Here is a 22,068-nt window from a genome sequence, read left to right on the forward strand (position 1 = left end):
ACATTTCTGTGGCTTTCAGCTCCTAGCCCATCAGCTCTATTCTTGTACAAAGTCTCAGCTTCATGTGGGATTTCTGACAGAGTAACACTCACTTGGGTCTGACACTAGATAAACAATACCAGAAGGGTGGAAGACCTAGAGGCAGGACTCAGTTCCTACCCACTCATGACGGGTAGGAAGGACACTTGTGGCAGATGAAAGATACAGAGCATATTGCCAATTTTCATCTGACTTTCTACCCACAGATAACTCAGGCGCTGTTCAAATGACATTTTAGAACTTTTTCTTATTGTGTCTTGGACTGCTTTGACAACAGGAGTGCTGCTTACTAGGTCAAAATCTAAAGGCAAGGACAATTGCTTAGTTGACTGTAATATTTTAACATAATTTTCACCCAAAGTCTTGATATGTAAATAATGTTCTGGTTGATTTTTCTACTTTAAAAAAACAAACAGTCATTCATCCTGGATTGTTGTTGCTAATCAAGATTTTTGCTCTTGTTCTGAGTTGTTAAAATTTTTATCCTAGCTTGCAACGATTGAGCACTCTGGGGGCTTAACTAATGGCACCTTTCTTATTTTGATGTCTACATCCAATTCCTAATTGAATACGGTAGATGAGCAGGACATTTAAATTCTACTATTCAGGACTTATTGAAGTTAACTAGGAAAGTAACCAGGTAGAGACTGAAATAGACAGCTTATATATAACTTTAATTGAAAATATAGGAATAAGCATTAAGGAAAAGTGGGTGTCAGTGGACTAAGAGCTAGAATACGAAGGTATACAATTTCTTTGGTATTCGTCCCCAGTTGTTCTTCTCTTTCTGAAACAGGAATAACGTTATTATTTTGCGAATAACTAGAGAGATTGCCAAAGAAATGAAAGAAGAAAACTTTAGCTGTTAACTCACTGATTGCTAATTAGAATTGCTGGGGAATGTGCTTCCATAGAGTAGACACACGGCATTTGAGGATGACCACAGGATCAGTTCTGTAATTATGTTTGTACAAAGTTTCGTTGGGGGGTGTGTGTGTGTTGTCTAAAATGATTTAGTTCTAATGTCATTGTGTGTGTGTGCTAAGGAGACATAAGATATATGTCCTCAAAATGGAAACTGCTATGCATGTCCCTGATACCAAATTATCTACCTTTTGGTTAGTTTTGTTTCTGACTTCAACAATTTTAGAGCCATGTTGAATTGGCCACTTCTCTATGTGACTCTGTCAAATTTTGTCATGAGAGTACATTGTAGGGTGAAAGAGGGTGGCAGTGGGAAAAAAGGGAAAAATGCCAAGAGGAGAGATAAGGAAAAAGAAGACAAAATGTCATGGTTTTGGTTGTTGTTCAGGCTGCCACGCGTACTAGGTTGTACCCATTGATTTTTTGTTTGATATTTTATTTAAAAAAATTTCTGTGCCATTAGATTCAAGACCCTAAGTCAGATATTCTCAACCTCTGTACTATTGACACTTTGGTCTGAATAATTGTTTCTTGGGGAGAGTTCTGGGGACTGTTTTGTCCATTATGAGACGCTTAGAAGTATCCCTGGACTCCATCTGCTAGATGTTTGTAGCATCTCTTTCTTCTACATGCCAAGTTGTAACTACCAAGATGTCTCTAGACATTGTCAGATATCCTTGAAGGAAGTGGGTTGTGGTGGGCAACATAATGTGCATGACTGCCCTAAAGTAAAGAAATAACCCAAAATAGGGACAATAGGGACAAGTTCAAACAGGACAGACTGGAACCTATGTACTGTGGACATAGTGAAAAGGGAGTGGGGTTGGGAGTACATTACTAAGAAGAATCTATAAAAGGGCAGAATAATCAAACAGCCTTGACTGAACTGGATGTTGCTGCTGAAGGTGTTTACAGTGAGGCAAGCCCCTGTGTAGACAGGTGAATGGCTGCAGGGGTAGGTCACTGTAGGGAGACTCCCACTTTACCACCTGGCTGCCCTCACTGAATGGCTAGAAAATTGAGAGGTACCCAAAGAGTGATAACACATCTGTGGTTTATTTTCCATGAATTTTCTTTCCTTAGTAAAGACAGTGCTTTGCTTAAGAATGCTTCTTGTCTTGTTATGAATGCTGAGTTAAATTTAAGAAAATTTTGTAGATTATTAGTATGCTAAGAATTATAGGGTAGCATTATGTACAAATATACCTGTTCATTTTCTTATAAAACAATCTAGGCTGATGAAAACACAATAAATTGGATCTACAGCAGACCCATTAAATACTTATGTGGCATATTTGATGGGCTCTTCAATAAAATCTGAATTATAACAAATTGCCAACAGCTTGGTAGTAAGTACACGCATGACCAGACCCATCTTCATAGATCTCATTTACAAAGTCCGGTTGCTGCAGGAGGCTGAGGAGGGGTGAAAGCACATTCAGTGATATCATATTTAGATATGCATACAGTAGCTCATTCTTCACTGAATGGATTATACTGAAATCTCATTTTTGTAAATTTGATAGCTGATTCAAGTTTGTGGCCATGTGAGCATGACTAGGTTAAAAAATCTGTGAGATTCTGCCAGATATTTTTTTTCTTCAGAGGAAACAATAAACCAAAAAAAAAAAAAAAAGAAAGAAAATAGAAAAAAGAAAGCATATTTAAAAAAGTGTTCTATGTTATGGAGCACTGTGTATGCAGATATTAAAATTCCATTATTTTGGAAAATACGTGGGCCAAGCAGATGGTATAAATTTTACTTCCATGCTCTATAACCTAAAGTTTTATACAGATGAGAATGTTTTTCTTTTTACATCATTTCTATATATTTTTGCTTAGAAAGTATAAAAAGACCAGCAAATAGAAAACATCCAAACTAGAAATCTTATTGAGAAGGGTACATTTGGGCCAGGACAACGAAGTAGAATGAATCCAAGGTTAGGATTCAGAATAACTCAATTACTTGACTGCTACCAACTAACTGTGTCCTTAAACAAATCAGTTAGTGCCTCTGGGACTTGGTTTTTTCCTGTATTGCCTAATGTTTTATCATTCAATAATGGGTTTGTATTAATTGTGTAATATATGCATCACTGTTTCTGGCTTCCTGGTGACTGCACTTGGCATAAGCAATTATTGCCCATGAGTCCCCTATATAAACCCTCTGCACCATCTGGACGGGGGCCTTCATTATTCTCCAGGCAAAACATATCCATGCTGCTCCCTCTGTCCTCCCTGCAATGTTCTTCATCTCCTCCTCCTCCTGCTTTACATCTGTTTATTGAGATTCTTCTTTAAGATATAGCTCTAGTCTCAGTTGGAGACAACAGAAAACTATTTAGTATGGTATGTCCTCTTCAGTGTACATGACTGTGCTTATAACAGGATTGTGTGTTTTTAGAGGCAAGTGTTTCAATAGGTACCCACAGCCTAGAATGGTGTTTTCATGGAACACATTTAATACGTATGTATTGATTAAATGAATACCAAAAATGAGAACATTATGCTTTTTTATTTTTTTCTATAGAGAATATGTCTACCAGCAGCCTCAGGTTCATAGCTCAAGACCAATTTCTGCATATCAATGAGAAATCATCTGATTGGCTTTTTGGCATATACTTCCTTCAGTTGGACTGATTTCTGTTGCTAGTAGAATAGAGTTTTATGATTGGACAGGTCTGAGTGACCTGCCTGTGACTGGAATATGAGGGGCTGGAGTATGAGACTGATGTCAGAAGAAGGTGGTAGGGGCAGCTTATGGGGAAGACAAACTATTAGGTATTAGAGATAGGAAGGACTATCCACAGTCTGTTACTTCTGCATGATTGATTTTAAGTCGGAAATGTAGGAAGAATGAGAAAGAAGCCTCATCCAGTAAAGAGCCCTTAAATAGAAAATGTATAATTTGTCTTTTTTTATATTATTAAAACCTATATACTCAAAGTATTGTAGGAATCTGATAAGCTTTTGAATAGCTATATAATTTTCTCCTAAAAACAAATGCAAGGTTTTGGGATCAGAGAACAAACGTTACTTTGCACAGTAAGCATGTCAGTTTCCCATGTTCCATTCCCGCTCTTGGAGCAATGTGATGAGGGCAGATGGATTCTGCACATACAGCGGAGGTCTGTGCTACAGTTGGGGAACCAGACAATCATGAATCTAGGAGTTTATTTATTTATTTAGAAATTGGTGCTCCTCCTGAGGGCAGGAGAGAAACATTTCTCTTTTTTTTTTTTAAGATGAAGTTTCGTTCTTGTTGCCGAGGCTAGACATAGTCTTGGCTCACTGCAGCCTCTGCCTTCCAGGTTCAAGTGATTCTCCTGCCTCAGCTTCCCAAGTAGCTGGGATTACAGGTACTCACCACCACACCTGGCTAATTTATTTTTTATTTTTTATTTTATTTTATTTTTTAATAGAGACGAGGTTTCACCGTGTTGGCCAGGCTGATCTGGAACTCCTGACCTCAGGTAATCTGACTGCCTCGGCCTCTCAAAGTGCTGGGATTACAAGTGTGAGCCACCGTGCCCAGCCACGTTTTCTCTTTTATGTAAATGAATTCTGTTCAGCAGGTACCCAAGTTGTTAAAACCTTTTGGAATATAAATGTATGGTTCCTAGTTTTATCCCTCTTTGAAATGTAAACATATCTCTGGGGAAGGTAAGCCTGTAAATCTCTTTCCAGGTTATTTCACTATCTTAGGACTGTTAACCTTTGAACCAGGTTGCCGGTATTTTTGTTCGGAAAGGCTTGACCATACAGAAACTTGAAAATATTTTCTGTACACTGCTGTGTTTGTAAATGATGTGTTCTCCCACAGTTCAGACATGTTCAGCTCTCTCAGCATAAAAGTCTGAAGAACCACCTCAGAAAATACGACCACAACCAGATAGCTTACAATATAGAAATGTAAATGATTCCTCATCAAAAGAAAAGTTGTTTGACCTCTCTTGTAAGATAAATGCAAATTAAAAACTACTCTGAGAAACCATTACCCATCAGAATGGCAAAGATCCAAAAGTTCTATAATATACTCTGTTGTCAAGGATGAGGAAAAGTCGTCTCATATTTTACGTGTGGATGTGCAAAATGGAGGAAATTTGACATCTTTTATCAAAAGAACATATTTAACAGTTGGAAAGCAATCTCACTTATAAAAATCTGTTCTTCAGAGGTACTGGCAAAAAATATAAAAACATATGCACAAGGTTATTTATTATAAGACTGTAGGCTAGAAACAACACAAATATCTAGCTTTAGGGCACTGGTTGAATTATGGTCTAATCACACAATGGAGTATTATGCAGCTATAAAACAGAATGGGGAATAACTATACAATCTGACTATATTTTTAGGTTAAAAAATGAGGTGGAAAAATTATGTATAACATGTTCCATTTATTTTCAAAAAAGCTAAATTATATAACACAGGAAGAGAAAGTAAGATATAAAATTTTATTCTAACAATAAAATCCTTAACGTGAAGGTGGAGATGGGGTAGGGTAGACATTGGAAGATTCTCAATTGCATGTGTATAGGCTATAAATTTGGGGGGACATAGCAGAACAAACAGCACTTCTCTAGTGCCTGTTTCCAAAGTACAACCAAAAAAAAAAAAAAAAGACATGAATCTCCAGTTCTTCATGGATTCAGAATCCTGGGAACTGGAAAGTACATGTGGTTATCTGTCACTTCAAGGACATCAGAGACCAGCATCTGTGGTAATGGCAGTGGAGTAAATTAGGGGCCTGCATATTGTGTCTAGCAGAGTCAGTGCTGGTGTTCACTGGAATTGGTGGCCTGGATGCTTTAATCGTGCACAACTGAGGCTGTGGTAAGTTCCTGTCACCCAGATTCTCTGACGGAGGGGAAACTGCCATATCAGTGATAGGTGTTTGAATCAGAGGAAGAATATGCTAACAGCCACTCATTTGGCAGTACATGTGGTACATACTTGGAGTATTCCAGAAATAGTTTTGGTAATTAAAAAAAAGGGAAGCTTTACATGTAGCTGGAGGGCCTGAAATAACGAGTGGACAAAAGAACCAAAGAAGTACTGTATATGTATATGGCCAGAGTAGCCCCCAAATGACCTCCTTGCCAAATTTTAATTTTTTTTTTTTTTTTTTTCTAGAGACAGGTCTTGCTATGTTAGCCAGACTGGTCTCCAACTACTAGCCTCATGGGATTCTCCCACCTCAGCCTCTCAAAGTGCTGGGATTACAGGCATGAGCCATCCCACCTGGCTCCTGGTTTGCCTTTCTATATTTTACCTTTCCTCTAATTCTACCTGATTTCTTTCTTGTCAGTGAAGTCCCCTTTCTAACCAGACAAGCCCACTCTTCTGTGTACCTATTACTCTTATTATCTGTGTTACTCATTTGGTACCTACCATATACTGCCCAGTATTTCATACTCGTGTTACCCACTTTTCCACTTATGTTTATATCTGTCCTAATGTTTATATCTGTCCTCTGTCCATCTTAATACCTAAGGCATGTGTGTATGTATTGACTTTTTGCATGTTTTTGTTAAATTTTAACCTCTTAAGATCTGAGTCTACCTCTCTGTTACCTGCAGCTTTAATTAAGAGTTGAAATTCAAAAATGTTATTAATATAAATGAGTAACATAATGACACAGTTGCCTTATTCTGGGGGATTAAACCCTCCTTAAATTGCATACTTAATTATCAAGATAAGAATCTTTTAAATTGTGTGCAATAAATTTTTAGCAAGTACTTTATTACATCTTAATGCAATCTAAGTACTTAAACATCACAGATGCCAAATTAGACTCTATTTATTAAGCTAGGTTTTGACAAACACTATAAGCTAAATAAGGCATCATGCTCATGCTCAATACTTTATTCATTCTTTAAGTTTCAGAATTAAATGTGCCATCCTTTTAAGTTATAAACCATTTGTGATTATTTTTGAAATGCTTATTTTAAAATAGAAGAAAACTTTCCAAGCAAGTATTTTCTTTCCTCAGGAAAAGGAATTTGTGTCTAGACAAGAGCAGATGGATGCTCCCTGATTCTTTTAGGGTAGTTGTCGTGAATGGAATTTAGAGAGTTTTTTTTTCCCCCTCCTTCTAGGCAGTCCTTTTTCATCTTTTATCAAACAATTCAGCTCATGGGTTATGTATTGCCTTCTGGAACTTAAATATGATTTATGTTTGAAATATACATTTATAATTTTCCCAACATGAATTTATGGAAATGGCAGCCTTTAGAAACTCCCACAGAGGTAACAGATGATTGACTCTGATGAAAGGAAAGTCCAAGAATGTATGCAGGAAGAATTGGGACTGGCCAAGATGATGATAGTTGTCTGGAGAGGTAGAAACCGCTGACGAATAGTAGCGAATAAGGAGCAGATTAATCCAGGGTACTGTTGTCCTCGCTCCTGGATTCCAATTTTCGGCTTCCAACCTGATGTCTCAAGACAGAAGATAAGTTAGTATATCATTGGTCTAGGCAGAGGAAGATTGAAATTTAGAGAAAGTATGTAAGGTTTATTTCTACATTGCCTCTGCTACATTTTTAAAAAACATTTGAAGACACTTAAGATTTAAATTCAATCAAGTGATGTAAATTAAATAATTAAAGTGGTGTAAATATGAGATAGAAGGGAAATAGTTTCAAGAGAATATTGGATGAAACTGGGTGGCTGATTAGAAACTTTCAACTGGGCTAGGCAAGCTGAATTTGAATTGTTTTTATATTTTGGAAGTTACTACTTTGTTGGTAAAGTCTTTCAAAGACTTTCTTTCCTCATGGATCTGGGGAGGTCATGATGGAATACAGTGTTTAACACTGGCCTTCTTGGCAAGAAAGACAAAAAGGAAAGTTCTAGGAGCAAGTTTATCAAATCTTGTCCTGAGGGCAGATTTCACAGGAAATTCCTTATTAAAAATGCAACACTGTCACCAGGATGATACCAGGCTGCTGAGGGGAGAGAAGGGCATAAAACTGGGGAAGCTCAGTTTTCAAAACAAAGTGTACCAACTTCCCAGTTTTCAGATCCAACACGAATTGGTGTGCTGTGTCCCATTATGCCCACCTTTTTTTTTTTTTCCCATGGTGAATCATTTGGTTGTACCTCCAAGTTCTTTCCAAAAGAGACTAGATGATTTTGCCTGTTAGAAACTGTGTGCATGAGTGTAAATGCAGAAAGTAGTGGTGTGAAGACAGCCCCAAGAATCATTTACTATGGCTCTTTTATGTGGTAGGCAGCATGGTAATCATCTGACACGCATCCTACTTGTTTGTAAGTGCCTCCAAGGCGTAACGTATTTGTGTTATTTACCACTCGATTCCCAGTGCCTAGAATACTGCTTAGATTGGCATATAAAATTTAGTCATAAACTTGTTGAATGTATTTCTGATCTTTACGTAAGCCCTGAAGGAAAATGATCGTTATTTCTGTTTTATACTGAGTAAACTGAGGCTTAAATTGGTTTAATAACTTGTGTAAAATTAAACATCAAGATTCATTTACACATTTTTCTGGAACCAATAAATATACTTGAAATGTAGAGCAAGCATCGTTGCCACAATTAAACAGAAATTTTAATGTGTCCTGCTAGCTATTTTTTTTACCAATATTTTTACTTAGGGTATAGCTATTTTTAGTGATAGTTTTACTTATGACATAGCATACTACATTAGTTATATATTTCTGTGTAACAAATTACCCCCAAATTTAACTTGCCATGTGGGCTTTTCTTTAGAGCCTCTTACAACATGGCAACTGTCTTCCATCAGAGTAAGTAACCAAGATAGTAGGAAAGCAGAACCCAGCATCATTTTTCATATCAGAAGTGGCATCCCATCATTTTTTTGCCATATTCTCTTGGTTGGAAGTAAGTTACTAGTTCCAGCTCACATTCAAGGTTGAGGAGATAACACAAAGTCTTGAATACCAGGAGAAAAAGAATCACTGGGCGCCCTCTCAGAGGCACCGATCACACACACATACATATTTGCAAATACATGAGGATAGGAGAAACCATAAGGGTAATGAATGGCATAACTAGATACAACAGTCCTAGGGGGTGTGGACAAATCCCACAACATGGAGTTAATAGGGACATACTCAAATGCTGGTATAATAGCCTTATTACCTTGTGCAGTGGCATTTAGAGCACAAAAGATCCACTGAGGCAAAATGAAGCCATGCAGTATGTGGATAGGAGGGGGACAGAGGAATAACAGAGCTAGATCCTGGAGAAGGAATGGCCTAGATTCGCTCAAGGCGATTGGACAAGTGGGTTGGAGTCAAAGCGAACAGGTAAGAGTCGGGGAATGGTACATAGAAAGACAAAGCTGGTACATAAAGATCAGTGTGCATGCCAAAAGGAATAAAAAACTAATGGCATCATTAGGAAAAATTCAATTTGACTTAGGTTTAGAGATTCAAACATTAATTTCAGAAGCAGCTCTTTAACCTGTGGTGTCAGAAGTCATAACCAAGATTCGAGTGCATGTGTGTAGGAAGTGAAAGCTCTGAACAGTGTAGGAACTCTTAGCCGAGTGCTTTAACAAGATTGCAGCCACCCTCGTACCTCCTAGGGAAGGCACACACCTACACCTGGTGGAGTGCATGGGTCTATAAATACATATAGAAATGAAATAGTCATTATTTGTGGAGTAGACATATAGATCTATTTGCCTAGTAGGTAATGATCCCACCCAAACATCTCTGAAAAGATTCTGAGCTGAGGATTTTTAAAGTCCCCCGTGTGGGGGTGAATTGGGAGGAATACTTAAAGACCTTCTATTAATTTAATTTATGATCATGACATTCTTTACTAAAATCACTAATATAAAATGTTGGCCAGCTTCTATGATTTGTCCTCTGTTCTTAAGTGGAACTAAAGGGAGAAATGTGTCATGGCTTCAGTTTGGGGTAGTTTCTACTTCACTGTGAACTGGAACTTCAGACTCAGTGTCCTTATAACTGATTATGCTTCATGGATGTGTAGAATCATCAAGCCACACCCCGTGCCTTATAAATGCCCGTCAGAGTTCCCTTTGGTCAACTTTAGGGCCCTGGTAATTTATGTCATACTCTTTTACCCTTTTTTTCCCCTCTGTTGTGACATCTAATTGGGGGGCCACCTGAATAATCCCTTAGCGGTGTCTGATAGGAACCATTTTTGGGAAAGCATACTTTACCTGTAGAAATAACATCAAATAACACTTACCTGGTATTGAGGCCACTGGAAAGGCCCCACAGTGTTTCTCCAAATTAATACTTTCTGGCTCCAATTACTCTGATCTTTCCCTAATCTTTACCAAATTCCAACTGTTACAGCAGAGGCTCAGTGGCTATCTGTGATGGGGGGGAGGATATTGTACTAATTCCTGCACTGGAATTAGCTGCAATTCCTTCCCTGTCCTGATATTTTATTTTCTTTTTAGATTCCTTTCAATGCTCTTATTATTTTAACAGTTACCAAACTGGTTTTCTCAAACAGGGACTTTGTCTATTTCTTTTTCTCTATGCTCCATAATAAAATTTGGCAAGGAACACACTCAGAGTATGTTATCTGACTGCACCACCACAGTTGGGTGACCCCTGTGTATGCAGATGTGCTTGATTGGACTTGGTGAACTAGTTGAGAACAGAATTATGAATCTTTCTTCTGGCTCAATGGTGATGTTCCTTCTGAAGAAGCAGAGTCCTGAAAGAATCCTGAGCTCAGGTTTCTGAAATATCCCTAGAGACCAAACCCAGAATGCCCACTAATCACTTGTTAAATGACTCGTGATACTCTTTAATAAAATTACTGAACCAATGCTAAATGATGGGCAGAAAAAGAGAAACTTGGTATGTGAAATGTGATGCTACTCATTTTGTCCCTGAAATACTGGATGACAAAAGGAGTTCTCATCTTAATTTTCCCCATTTATTCCTGTCCCCTTCTTTTACTTCTCATCCTTCTCTATCCAACTGGATAGATTGTCTGTGCTAGAAGCAGGATGAGGGTTTAAATGCGAAGAATGAAGCAGAGATGGTCTCTGCCTGAAGGCGACTCATATGTGAAACAGTTGACATACAGAAATATCAATGAACTAGCCTAATACAGTATATGAAGTACTGTAATAGTGTGTGTGAGAGAAATTAGGATGCTATAAAATTATAGAGAATTGTAGAGCACTGTCTACTTTGGGTTCTGGGGATTAAAGAAAGCTTCACAATGGCAATTAGTTCTACACTGGAGATTAAAGATTGAGCAGGAGTTCACCTGGGCCAAAGACAAGTATGTACATTTCGGTATGAGAGAATAAATCATTCATGGATATGTTGCTATGAGTCCATTTCATATTTGGAGACATTGAAGTAATTCTAATTGGAACATTTGAGAATATGTGGTAATAAGGGATGAGACAGAAAGATGCAGGAACCATATAGGCAGAAAATAGATGCTTGTTTATGTTTGTTTCTTCATAACGAGGTTTTATAGTTCTCTCTGTGTTATAGGGAATCATTGGAATGCTTAAAGCGGGGGCAAGCACCTTTTATATATCTAAAGGTGGCGAGGTTACCTGGCTGTTCATCTCCACTACCTTTGGTTGACTTTGGATTTTGCCCTTTGGGTTGTCAGCAGTCCTATTTAAATATTTAACACAACTTCTCATTCATTTAACTGACTCACCCTGTGCTCTGAAACTTCACCCCTGACATCTCTCAGGAGAATTTATTCCAGAAATTTCTCACCTCTGGTTTAGGACCTCCAACAGCAGAATGATGCGACCTTGATTTTTATATGCATACTTAACTCTGATTTCATTACTCCTAGAATGTCATCGTTTTGTGGCCTAGTGTGTGCACTGCCTACAGAAATATAGCCAGAATTTAAAAGTTTATCTCTGACTTTGATCACCCTTTCAGGACACAAGCTATTAAGAACAAATCAGCATTTCTGATAAATAACTATAAAGTGGTACCTACAGTTTTTGGATGTAATTCAGAAAACAGAAAGAAGCTTCTATTTATATTCTTATATCAGAAACTCTGTTAATATATAATGTGTGAATCACAAAGGCAATGCTGTGTTTTGTCCTAATTAATAAGAGGCAGAAGCAGCATCATATTTGAGGAAGTTTGAAACTTTTTCTGTCTCAGTATTACTTTTGGGGTATTTAGGTTTTTGTTGTTGTGGTGGTTTTTTTTTTTTTTTTTTTTTTGTTTTTTTTTTTTTTTTGGGAGATGGAGTCTGGCTCTCTTGCCCAGGCTAGAGTATAGTGGCGCGATCTCAGCTCACTGCAACCTCCGCCTCCTAGGTTCACACCATTCTCCTGCCTCAGTCTCCCGAGTAGCTGGGACTACAGGTGCCTACCACCACACCCGGTTAATTTTTTGTATTTTTAGTAGAGATGGGGTTTCACTGTGTTACCCAGGATGGTCTCGATCTCCTGACCTTGTGATTCACCCGCCTCGGCCTCCCAAAGTGCTGAGATTACAGGTGTGAGCCATTGCACCGGATCTAGTTTTTTTACACATTACCAAAGGATTAGAAGAATTAACCACCACGCCTGGCTAATTTTTGTATTTTTAGTAGAGGTGGGTTTTCACCATGATGCCCAGGTTATTCTTGAACGCCTGACCTCAGGTGATCCACCCACCTCGGCCACCCAAAGTGCTGAGATTACAGATGTGAGCCACAGTGCCCAGCCTCATCACTCTTAAAGGCAGAATAGGATAAGACCGAATGAGCAAAGAGCAGCAATGTGGAGAGCAGGGATATTGGTGTTTAAAGAACAGTAGCAGTTGACTAATCCCAAAATAAATATTGAACGTGCTTAGGATTGGTCTCAGAGAAAGAGTTTCTTAAGGGTTAGACCCAGAAAAACACTGACTTACGGTAAGAAAAAAAAATAGATGTCTTGTCAGTTACAGTAAATGTAATCAATTGAATGATTTCAAGTTTTATGTTTTACTGGCCAAAGAATATAGTAAGATGGTTTAAATATTAATTAATGCTCAATTGCACTCTGAGCCTCTATTTTAAAAATAAAGAACTTGTGCCCTCTCCCCTGTCTTTTTTTTTTTCCTTGAAAGGTTGATGGTATTTCTGTTCTAATCTCTTCATAAAAGTTCATTGTTTCTGCCTCTTCTGACAACCCCAGCTCAATAACACTGTTGTTTACACCAAAGCCCTACCATCCAAATCTCACTAGAGAGATACTGTATGCCATGCTGGTGCAAATAGAATCCTCTTCTCCAAACTTGGTGTCACAGCATTACTAGATGTATTCTGAGTTGCAGAGCATCCCCCATGAAAATCATCCATTTAGGTTTTAGCTTTCTTCTCTCTTCCTTGGGTGCAGTATCAGGCCAGGAGGTGGTTTTAGCAAGATGGCAAAAACTGCGATTATTTTTGCACCAACCTAATAGAATGTCACCTTCTACCTTGTCCTCCTCCCCATCTCTTCCTCAGGGTGACCTTGCACAAACAAAGCAACACTATAACCTTTCTCACCCCTTTATATTTGAGAAAGGTCTTCATGCAAATAAAGGTGTGTTCATGCGGGTTGCGGTCTGAGGGGTGGGCATTTTCCCACTCAGCTTCTTAGTTGGCAGTTACTAAGGCAGAATATTAAGTGTTTGATTACAGTCACAATTTCTGAGGGACTTCCCCACTTAATGATATTGTTCAGATTGGTTTCTATCATGTTCTGGGCCATCTGATAGAACTTTATTTTTTCAGAGCCCAGTTCTATAAGAAGTACAACCTTGAGAATAATTTGATTTCTTTTTAAACATGTGAATTATGAAAAGATTCAAAGATACAAAAAACAGAGACTAATATAACAAATGTCTCTCCTTCCATCTCAAAGGTAACTACTATATTTAAAGTGGTATATATCCTTTTAGAACATGTAAGAACATATACAAATGTATATGTTTAAATTATGCACAGTTTTCATTTGTGTATTTTAAAATTTTTCACAAATGATGTTTCTTTTCCTACTCAAAGGATATTGCTTTCCCACTCAAACTTTGACCTCAGGGCTTATTCACTTTAATATATTGACTATCCCCTGATTCACATCCCTAAGTCTCTTTTTTCCCACCCAGATGTATGGTCTGTGGATCTGCAATGAGCATCTAGTTTTTTTTTTTTTTTTTGAGACGGAGTCTCGCTCTTTCATCCAGGCTTGAGTGCAGTGGGGCACTCTTGGTTCACTACAAGCTCCGCCTCCTGGGTTCAGGCTATTCTCCTGCCTCAGCCTCCCGAGTAGCTGGGACTACAGGTGCCTGCCACCAGGCCAGGCTAATTTTTTTGTGTTTTGTAAGTAGAGACGGGGTTTCACCATGTTAGCCAGGATGGTCTCGATCCCCTGACCTCGTGATCTGCCCACCTCAGCCTCCTAAAGTGCTGGGAGTACAGGTGTGAGCCACTGCGCCCGGTGCAATGAGCATCTTAAAGTGGTTCGTGAGTTGGAGGATTCAGAATAGGGCTGGGGTAGAGCCTGTCGACAGAGCTCCCTTAAAGCAGTTATTTTCATTCTCAGGTTTTGTATAATTTTCTTCTTAACCCTTTGAATATATAACCTAGGAGGAAACAACTGTAACCATAGAGACACAAAAACATTTTTGTGACTCTAATGTATAATTACTTACCCCTCCTAATCAGCATCTCTTTAGAAGTTAATATTTGGCCAAGCCCCTAGAGAATGCCCCAAATCACAGGGAGTGGATTTTACTAGATTTTGTCAAAGCACTTGCCGAAACGATGTGTAACCATTGTGCTCCCATCTGTAGTAGAAAGGTACCATTTTGTCTCCATGCTCAATATGATTAATATTATTATGCTTTAATTTGTTTACCTATGTCGATAAGTATGGAATTACATCTCATTGTTTGCATTATAATTTCTCTGATTATGAGTGAAGTCTTACTGTGTATCTATCAGCAATAAGGATTGCTTTTCTGTGAATTGAGTGTGCTAATTCTCTGTCAGTTTTTAATATTTTTCCTTACTGATTTGTGGAAGTAGTCTATTTACTTTATATACATGTAGGAGCACTAATTCTTTATCAGTTATACCCATAGGGATAAACAGTTTTATGCCCCTGAAAGCTACTTTGCGGTATTACGTAGAACTATAACATCACTGATGGTCATACTTATGGCAACATAGACATCATGGAGTGGCATTAATATAACGCAGTTTAAGAAAGAGGGAACTTGTAATTTAAGAAGATGCTTATTCCCGAATTCTAATATATGCAAAAATAATTTCATGCTCATTATTCAGTCATTTAAAAAAGTTTATTCCCAACACAAATGAATAACTCAAATAGTCTGAGTTTAATGCAGTGGTTTTTAGAAATGTAGTTTTATTTGATTCATATTTGTGGCAGTACATCTTACTATTTCCCAAATTCTTTTATCTAAATATAGCTTAAAAGCCCAAATGAGAAATTCAAGTAATATAGAGAACCAATTACAGTAATTCATCCAGAGAAGGAGATTTCCCCATGCATGCTGTGGTTTCGATAATTTCTACTGAAGTGTGGGCACACAGTTTTCCTCTAACCCTGCTGTCTCCCCCTCCTTTTTTCAGTCTGACTTTTCCTGGTAGAAATACGTTTTTCCAGGAATGTTTTATCTTGAATACTCTGACCCTAGAGAGTAAAGTAATTTAGCAGAATTTCTCACACAGGGATTAAAATGGATATTAAAGTATCCACAGAGGATGAAAGTGAGTATAAAGAGGAATCAAGCATGAAAGTTCAGAAAGGGAAATAGATGAATGATGTTTCTATTTTATCGTCCTTGTAAATAAAACAAATATGCTTATGGCTTTCATTTACTATATGAATTGATTGTTACAGGATAACAGCTGAGAAAATTGAATTATAATTTTTGAGAATCAGTGAATCAGCAGCATCTTTTAAGAAGTTAGTGGAGGTTTTCCAGACACTCCGCTGAGTTTACTTTCCACAAATCTCTAGGGTGTGTGCAGGATCCCTGTGAAAAGAACAAAATGTCAGCATTTTAGAAATTTATATACATGTCCTCTTTCACATCCAGGTGGTCCTGGTAAGCTGGAACACTTTATCTTTGAGCCCATTGATCTTCTCTTTCCATAGGCCTTTCTGCTGAAATATCCCGTGTTTCCCTCTTTTCTATTACACAGTCCTTCCCCAGCTTCCCTTGCTCCACCCTCCCATCCCCCATGTCTCAAGTCCTGTATTTCTAACAGAAGTGGGATGGGTTGTATCATTTCATCCACACTTGACTGTGAAGCCACGTAGGTTAAGGTCTACTACTCACCAGCTATGACTATAACATCCAATACTACTTAAATATTTATTGATACTTCCAAAGGGCCAGATTCCACCCAAAACTTTTTTGCATTATCCCACTGAATCATGAAGTAGGATTTTATTATATTTTATAGACAAAGGTTAAAACTTGGCCAAGGATTTACAGTAACCAGTAACCAGCAGTAACTAGCAGAAATACAACTCAGTTTGGGGTTAGGGTAACATGAAAACTATATTCACACACTACTGTGGGCAGGTTTCAAAAACTTTCTCTTTTGCAAACCATCACTATGCATAGAATAAGAATTGGGAAAGTTTTCTTTCCCTGCTGCCGGGGTAACTGTCATAAAGACTACTAAATTGGGCTCACTTCAAACTGGACAGATGAGTGTCTTGCTCCACTTAACTGTTAGAATACCCGGGCACCTGCCACTTTGTCCAAAAGCTGGAATGAGAGGTAGCGAGAGAAAAGTTGCCTAATCCTCTGCTTTTTATTTTTAACCCAGTGATGCCACGCTTTGCTGAACAAGTAGAGGTTGCCATTGAAGCCCTGAGTGCCAACGTTCCTCAACCATTTGAGGAGAATGAGTTCATCGATGCCTCTCGCCTGGTGTATGACGGCGTTCGGGACATCAGAAAGGCTGTGCTGATGATCAGGGTATGTGAGGCCTCTGTAGCTCAGAGCAGGTCAGAACTCCTAGTAGGAAACTAAAGAGTTAACTCTCTTATTGATTATTTATTTTGTAATTACTGAGTTTAACTTGGTAAGCTGTTTGGCTCCTTATTTAGTCAGACAAGGTGAGCTTAATACTTATGAAGGGATAAGTAATATCAATGAGCTCAGGTGAGCACTGAATATTCTGAAGGGCAACTCCCTGCCTATTTCTTGCATGCATTATCTCCTCAGTTTCTTACAACCTTTAGGGATACCCCTGCTATTTTCCATTTGTACCTCTTACTAACACTCTTCCCATCAGGATCCAAAGATCATGGGCTAGAAAGAAATGAAGATTACACAGCATAGTAGTGTTTATAATAATAACACATAATAATAATGGTTATTATCATTATGCAACTATGAAGTGGTACATAATTGCATTCTCTTTGCATAAAAATAATTTAGTATAAATAAGGCTGGATAGCCTAACATCAAACCTCTTATTTCCTACTCCACTATCTTCCCATCTTCAGACTTCTGTTGTCAGGTAGGTGTGTCTTCCAAAATGTTGTCTAAACAATTAGTATATATACACAGGCCTAGAAAATACATATTATAGTTGATTTAAAATCTCGTGTAGTTTCATTTATAACTTTCTTTGTTCACCCACAAGGCACATTCACATATGTCTGTTAAGACATCTAGCTAACCTCATTTTATTTAACTGCTTTATAATCCATTATAAGATGAAGTTTTTTCTCCTTATCTAACCAACAGTTTAGCATAGTAATGTTCACACATATTTATTAGCCACATAATAATCTTTATTTCTTCAAATATACTGCATATGCAAAAGCACATTTATGGCTGTTATAATTGAAGCAGAAGTGGGGCTTCCGCAGTGCTAATCTCAAAAGCATGCTGTCCAGTAGAATGGTATCCACACTTGTGACTTAAAATATTCTAGTAAACACACTAAAAAGGAAAAAAGAAAAAGGTGAAATTAGTTATGATTTTAAAAATACATTTTATTTAACCAAATGTATCCAAAATATCATTGTATGGCACACTATGGTGTTTTGTTTGGCACAGAGCCTAAATCTCTGTGTGTGTGTGTGTGTGCGCGCGCGCGTGTGTGCGCTAGAAAGAGGGGGAGAGAGATGCCTAGAAAGATGGGAGGATGACAGAGAAAAGGGATAAAATAATTGGAAGAAAGGACAAGGGAAGATAGTCAGCCTTTTAGGCCCATAACAAATTAGATCATTTTTTCCCATTATGTACTAACTTGTGAAATAAGGTAATAGAGCATGAGAGTTATATTTTCAAAGCATTTTTGGTACTAAATCCCACTGTAATCCTCAAGATATATTCCCTCTTTTGCCATTTTTCTGCTTTGTTAGCCTTCATATGTTTGTGACAACCATTTATCTGGGAGGCTGAGGAAGTTTATAGCCATCATTCACTTGCTCATTCATGAGCTGTAACACACACACATACACACACAATTTTAGATAAAATGTCATATCTTTGTCACATGAAGTGTCATTTCTCTATCTCGACATTTTAAGTGATTTGATTAGATGGATTTCACACCACTTAAAATTTAGGAGAGAAGTGTACAGTATGTACAAATTGTTATTTTTAAAATCCTTCTCCATTCAGCACCCAAATGGCTTCATTTTGCACTTAAATGATTTCTTGGTTTTCTGTCTGAATGTAATGGTTGAGTCTACTTTAAAAAAATCCCTTGTACTAAGGAAGATAGACAATAAGACAGGTAGAATTGTTTCTTTCCCAGAAAATTGGACCATACCTCCTTCCTTCCCACAGGCTGCAAAGAAAGATTTTTTTCCCCCAAAACTAATACAGAAAGGACCCTGAAGGGTCAAGTTCTTTATCATCTTGTCTCTTGGAAGTCAATACATATTTAATGGTGATGTTGGTATCCGAGTGCTTCAGGCCAGCTCCAGGCAACCCTCTGAAGTAGACAAAGCTTGTTCTTACTGTATTCCAGCCTCAGCTTTCAGAACCTCCCTTTTCTCTTGGAGCAATCCACTCTACCCCTCCTTCATAAAACTTTTTTTTTTTCCTTCTTCCTGAGGCTTGTCCATTGGGATCTGTCAGGTACATAGGAATTTTCTGATTATCCCCACAAAGTGGCTTACAAATATATACACAAATCTGGCAGACCAACATATAGTCATTTCTCATTTCTTACAGTAGTGTTCTGCAAATTCACTGTGAACACCAAATTTGTGAATCTTGAATCATTGCTCCTAGGAGAAATGCAGGGTTAGGTGACCGTGAGCTTCTGGCCGCATTTTTATGAACTGATCAATACTTAACCTTGTTTTATGTGAGTTTGTGTTCAAAGACACCTTCTGTAATATGTATTGTTCTTTGGGAGACCAAGGCAGGCAGATCACCTGCGCCCGGCCAACATGGTGAAACCCCATCTCTACTAAAAAAAAAAAAAAAAAATACACAAATCAGCTGGGCATGGTGGTGTGCATCTGTAATCCTAGCTACTTGGGAGACTGAGAGAAGAGAATTGCTTCAACGTGGGAGGCAGAGGTTATGGTGAGCTGGGATCACACCACTGCTCTCCAGTCTGGGTGACAGAGTGAGACTCCATCTCAAAAACAAAACAAAACAATATACTGTTGATTCATTAACACTGAACTCATGGCCAACTGTGCTAACTGATGACTGAACAAAGCTTATCTAACACACATGTGTTTTTATGTAGGGTACATCACACCTCTTGCACTTGGGAACACTAGATGACACTTCAGCACTATACTTGGAGGCCATTTTAAATAGAGAAATCACCAACAAAAAGCACAAGACAAGTGGCACTAAATAGACCAGAAAAAGAGCACTTGTTTCCAGTATGAGACCTTAAACAAAAAGGCAGAGCACTGTGGTGCTTGACCTTAGCTGGAAACATGCACATCCTGTGACTCAGATTTTTTACACTCTTGATGTCTGGGAATAACAAGATAGTTATTGATTTGGGGGATTACAAATAAATTTTAGAGAGTAGACAAATAAGTAAGGAATCCATAAATAATGAGGACCAAGTATATATTCAAGACAAAAAGTTAAACTTTTGCGTTGTAAATTAAGATAAGTGGGTAGGGTAGAAGGTGGTAATATCTTGGTGTCAGGAGATTTGTATTCAATGAAACAGTAGTTGCTTCTTGTAAGAATGACTCTGAAAGATCTATGATGATATCTATAGATGAATCTTTTGCATTTGGAACTCATTAATTTGGTTGTGTATGATACTTTCAAAAGCAGGTAAAAGAAATAATAGGGCCTGGAACAGGGTTCAGATAAAGGTCTGTAGTTTAACTTCACATCTCCCAAACTATGTATCAAGGTGCCCTGGAGCATTGCCAGATATTTTAAAATTTCAAAGTAGCACATAGACATCTCTTGAATTCTGTATGAAATATTAGTTACAAATCACAGTTTAAACATTACCTTGGTACATATCTTTTGATTCATATGTGCTGCTGGGTTTGTAGCAATCACTGGTAAAAAGGAATCTCTAGAATTGATGTGTCCATTTAGATTCCAACATTTGAGAAGAAGTACAGTATATAACAGGTACCAATAATAACTTGTTATAGGTTATAAAAATTGATTAGGTTGATTGGGCCAAACTCTGCATAATGGACATAATTGTTATAGTTATTTGTTTGTTCTTGTTTTTTTAGCCTAAGGGCACCATGAAAAAAATTACGTGAGGGTGCTTTAAAGCAGTAAAGTTTGGAATTCAGCTCAACTATTCTGGGATCATCAGCATGCTAATTACCTGTCTGCACTTCATTTGTACACAAGTGGTGACAAATGTTACCACAGTTATGAAGGAGTAGCATAGATCTAGCACTTAGCATGCTCCCAGGAAATATTTCTTTTCTTCATTCTGGTAGGATGAAGTTTGTCTTTATATAGTCAATTAATGAACTAGAACTTGTTAAATAAGTCAATAGTATTATCAAAATTATAGGAGCTGGAGTCAATGTTTGTCACAGTTAAAAAATAAAAGGGTTGAAAAGACTTTATAAACTACTTATGCAACAAAATTTACTTATTATAGATTGTCACTATCCTGTTAATCAACATGGCCTCTTAAGGTGTCTAGTTTTATTAGTTAGAAATAGTTCAGTATTATTAAAAATTGGTAATTCTGTCTTGGTTATTCATTTATTTGCTGAAAGCTTATAACCCTCACAGGATTTCTATTCTTCCGGTAGGAGACAGAGAATAAACAAGGAAATATAATGTCAGACATTGGGCCACAGAGAAAACCAAAGTAGCCTAAAGGGATAGAGCTTCTGGTGGGCATGGATCTTATGAAAGGAAATACCTGGGTGGCATTTGAGAAGATACTGGGAGAAGGAAGAAGAAATAAGCCCTAACGGTATTCAGGCAGAGTATGTTTCAGGCAGAGGGAATGGCAAGTGCAAAGGTTGGAGCCAGGAACTTGGCCTAGAGACCTAAGGGACCTTATTGAATGAGTTGCGAGCCATTGGAGGGTTCTGAGCAGGGGAATAGTGTGATCTGACTTAGACCTTAAAAGAACCACCATGGCTATGCTAGTGAGAACAGAATGTATGGGGCAAGAGCAGAAGCAAGATCAGGTAGGAGCCTCCAGAGTAATCCAGGCCAGGCCAGAGTCGCTGGTTGCCAATCACCCCTGATTAAAATTTATTTTATTTTGTTTTGTTTTGTTTTGTTTTAGGCCTTTGGATCTCTAATTTGATTTTCTAGTCTGCAGCCCATTCCAGTGGTGTTGAGCTCTGTTGGGAAATCCTACCTCATGCATCTTTTAAACTCTCTTGCCAACCTATATTCTCAGCCTTCTCCCAGTGAAATTCTCATACACATTTGGGCCCTTTCTTTCAATGGTTCTTATTACATTTTATGAGACATGAGAAAATACTGAAGGATTCAGAGTCATTTCGCCTGGGCTCACGTGTAAAATTTTCTCAACAACTCACATATCCAGGTGAAATGACTGAATCCTTCAATACTTTCTCACTGTGTTTCTCTATAGAGGCTGTTGCAGAGGAAATCGAGCACCAGCAGCAGATGAATGGGTCCTGTTTTACAACTGACATGTGGTATGACCCTGGTCAAGCC

At 38.0% G+C, this 22,068-nt stretch overlaps 1 protein-coding gene across 8 annotated transcripts in view; it reads left to right on the top strand.

Annotated features, from left to right (window-relative positions):
- Positions 1 to 22,068, top strand: part of LOC105465339 (catenin alpha 2) — a 1,482,339-nt gene that overhangs the window by 1,384,921 nt on the left and 75,350 nt on the right. For all 8 annotated transcript variants that reach the window (XM_011713753.3, XM_071077395.1, XM_011713752.3 and 5 more), the window contains one exon: positions 16,763 to 16,914. In XM_011713753.3, coding sequence (XP_011712055.1) covers positions 16,763 to 16,914 — 152 coding nt within the window. The remainder of the gene's footprint in view (positions 1 to 16,762; positions 16,915 to 22,068) is intronic.

The sequence above is a fragment of the Macaca nemestrina genome, chromosome 13 (assembly GCF_043159975.1).
Source record: "Macaca nemestrina isolate mMacNem1 chromosome 13, mMacNem.hap1, whole genome shotgun sequence".
NCBI lineage: Eukaryota > Metazoa > Chordata > Mammalia > Primates > Cercopithecidae > Macaca > Macaca nemestrina.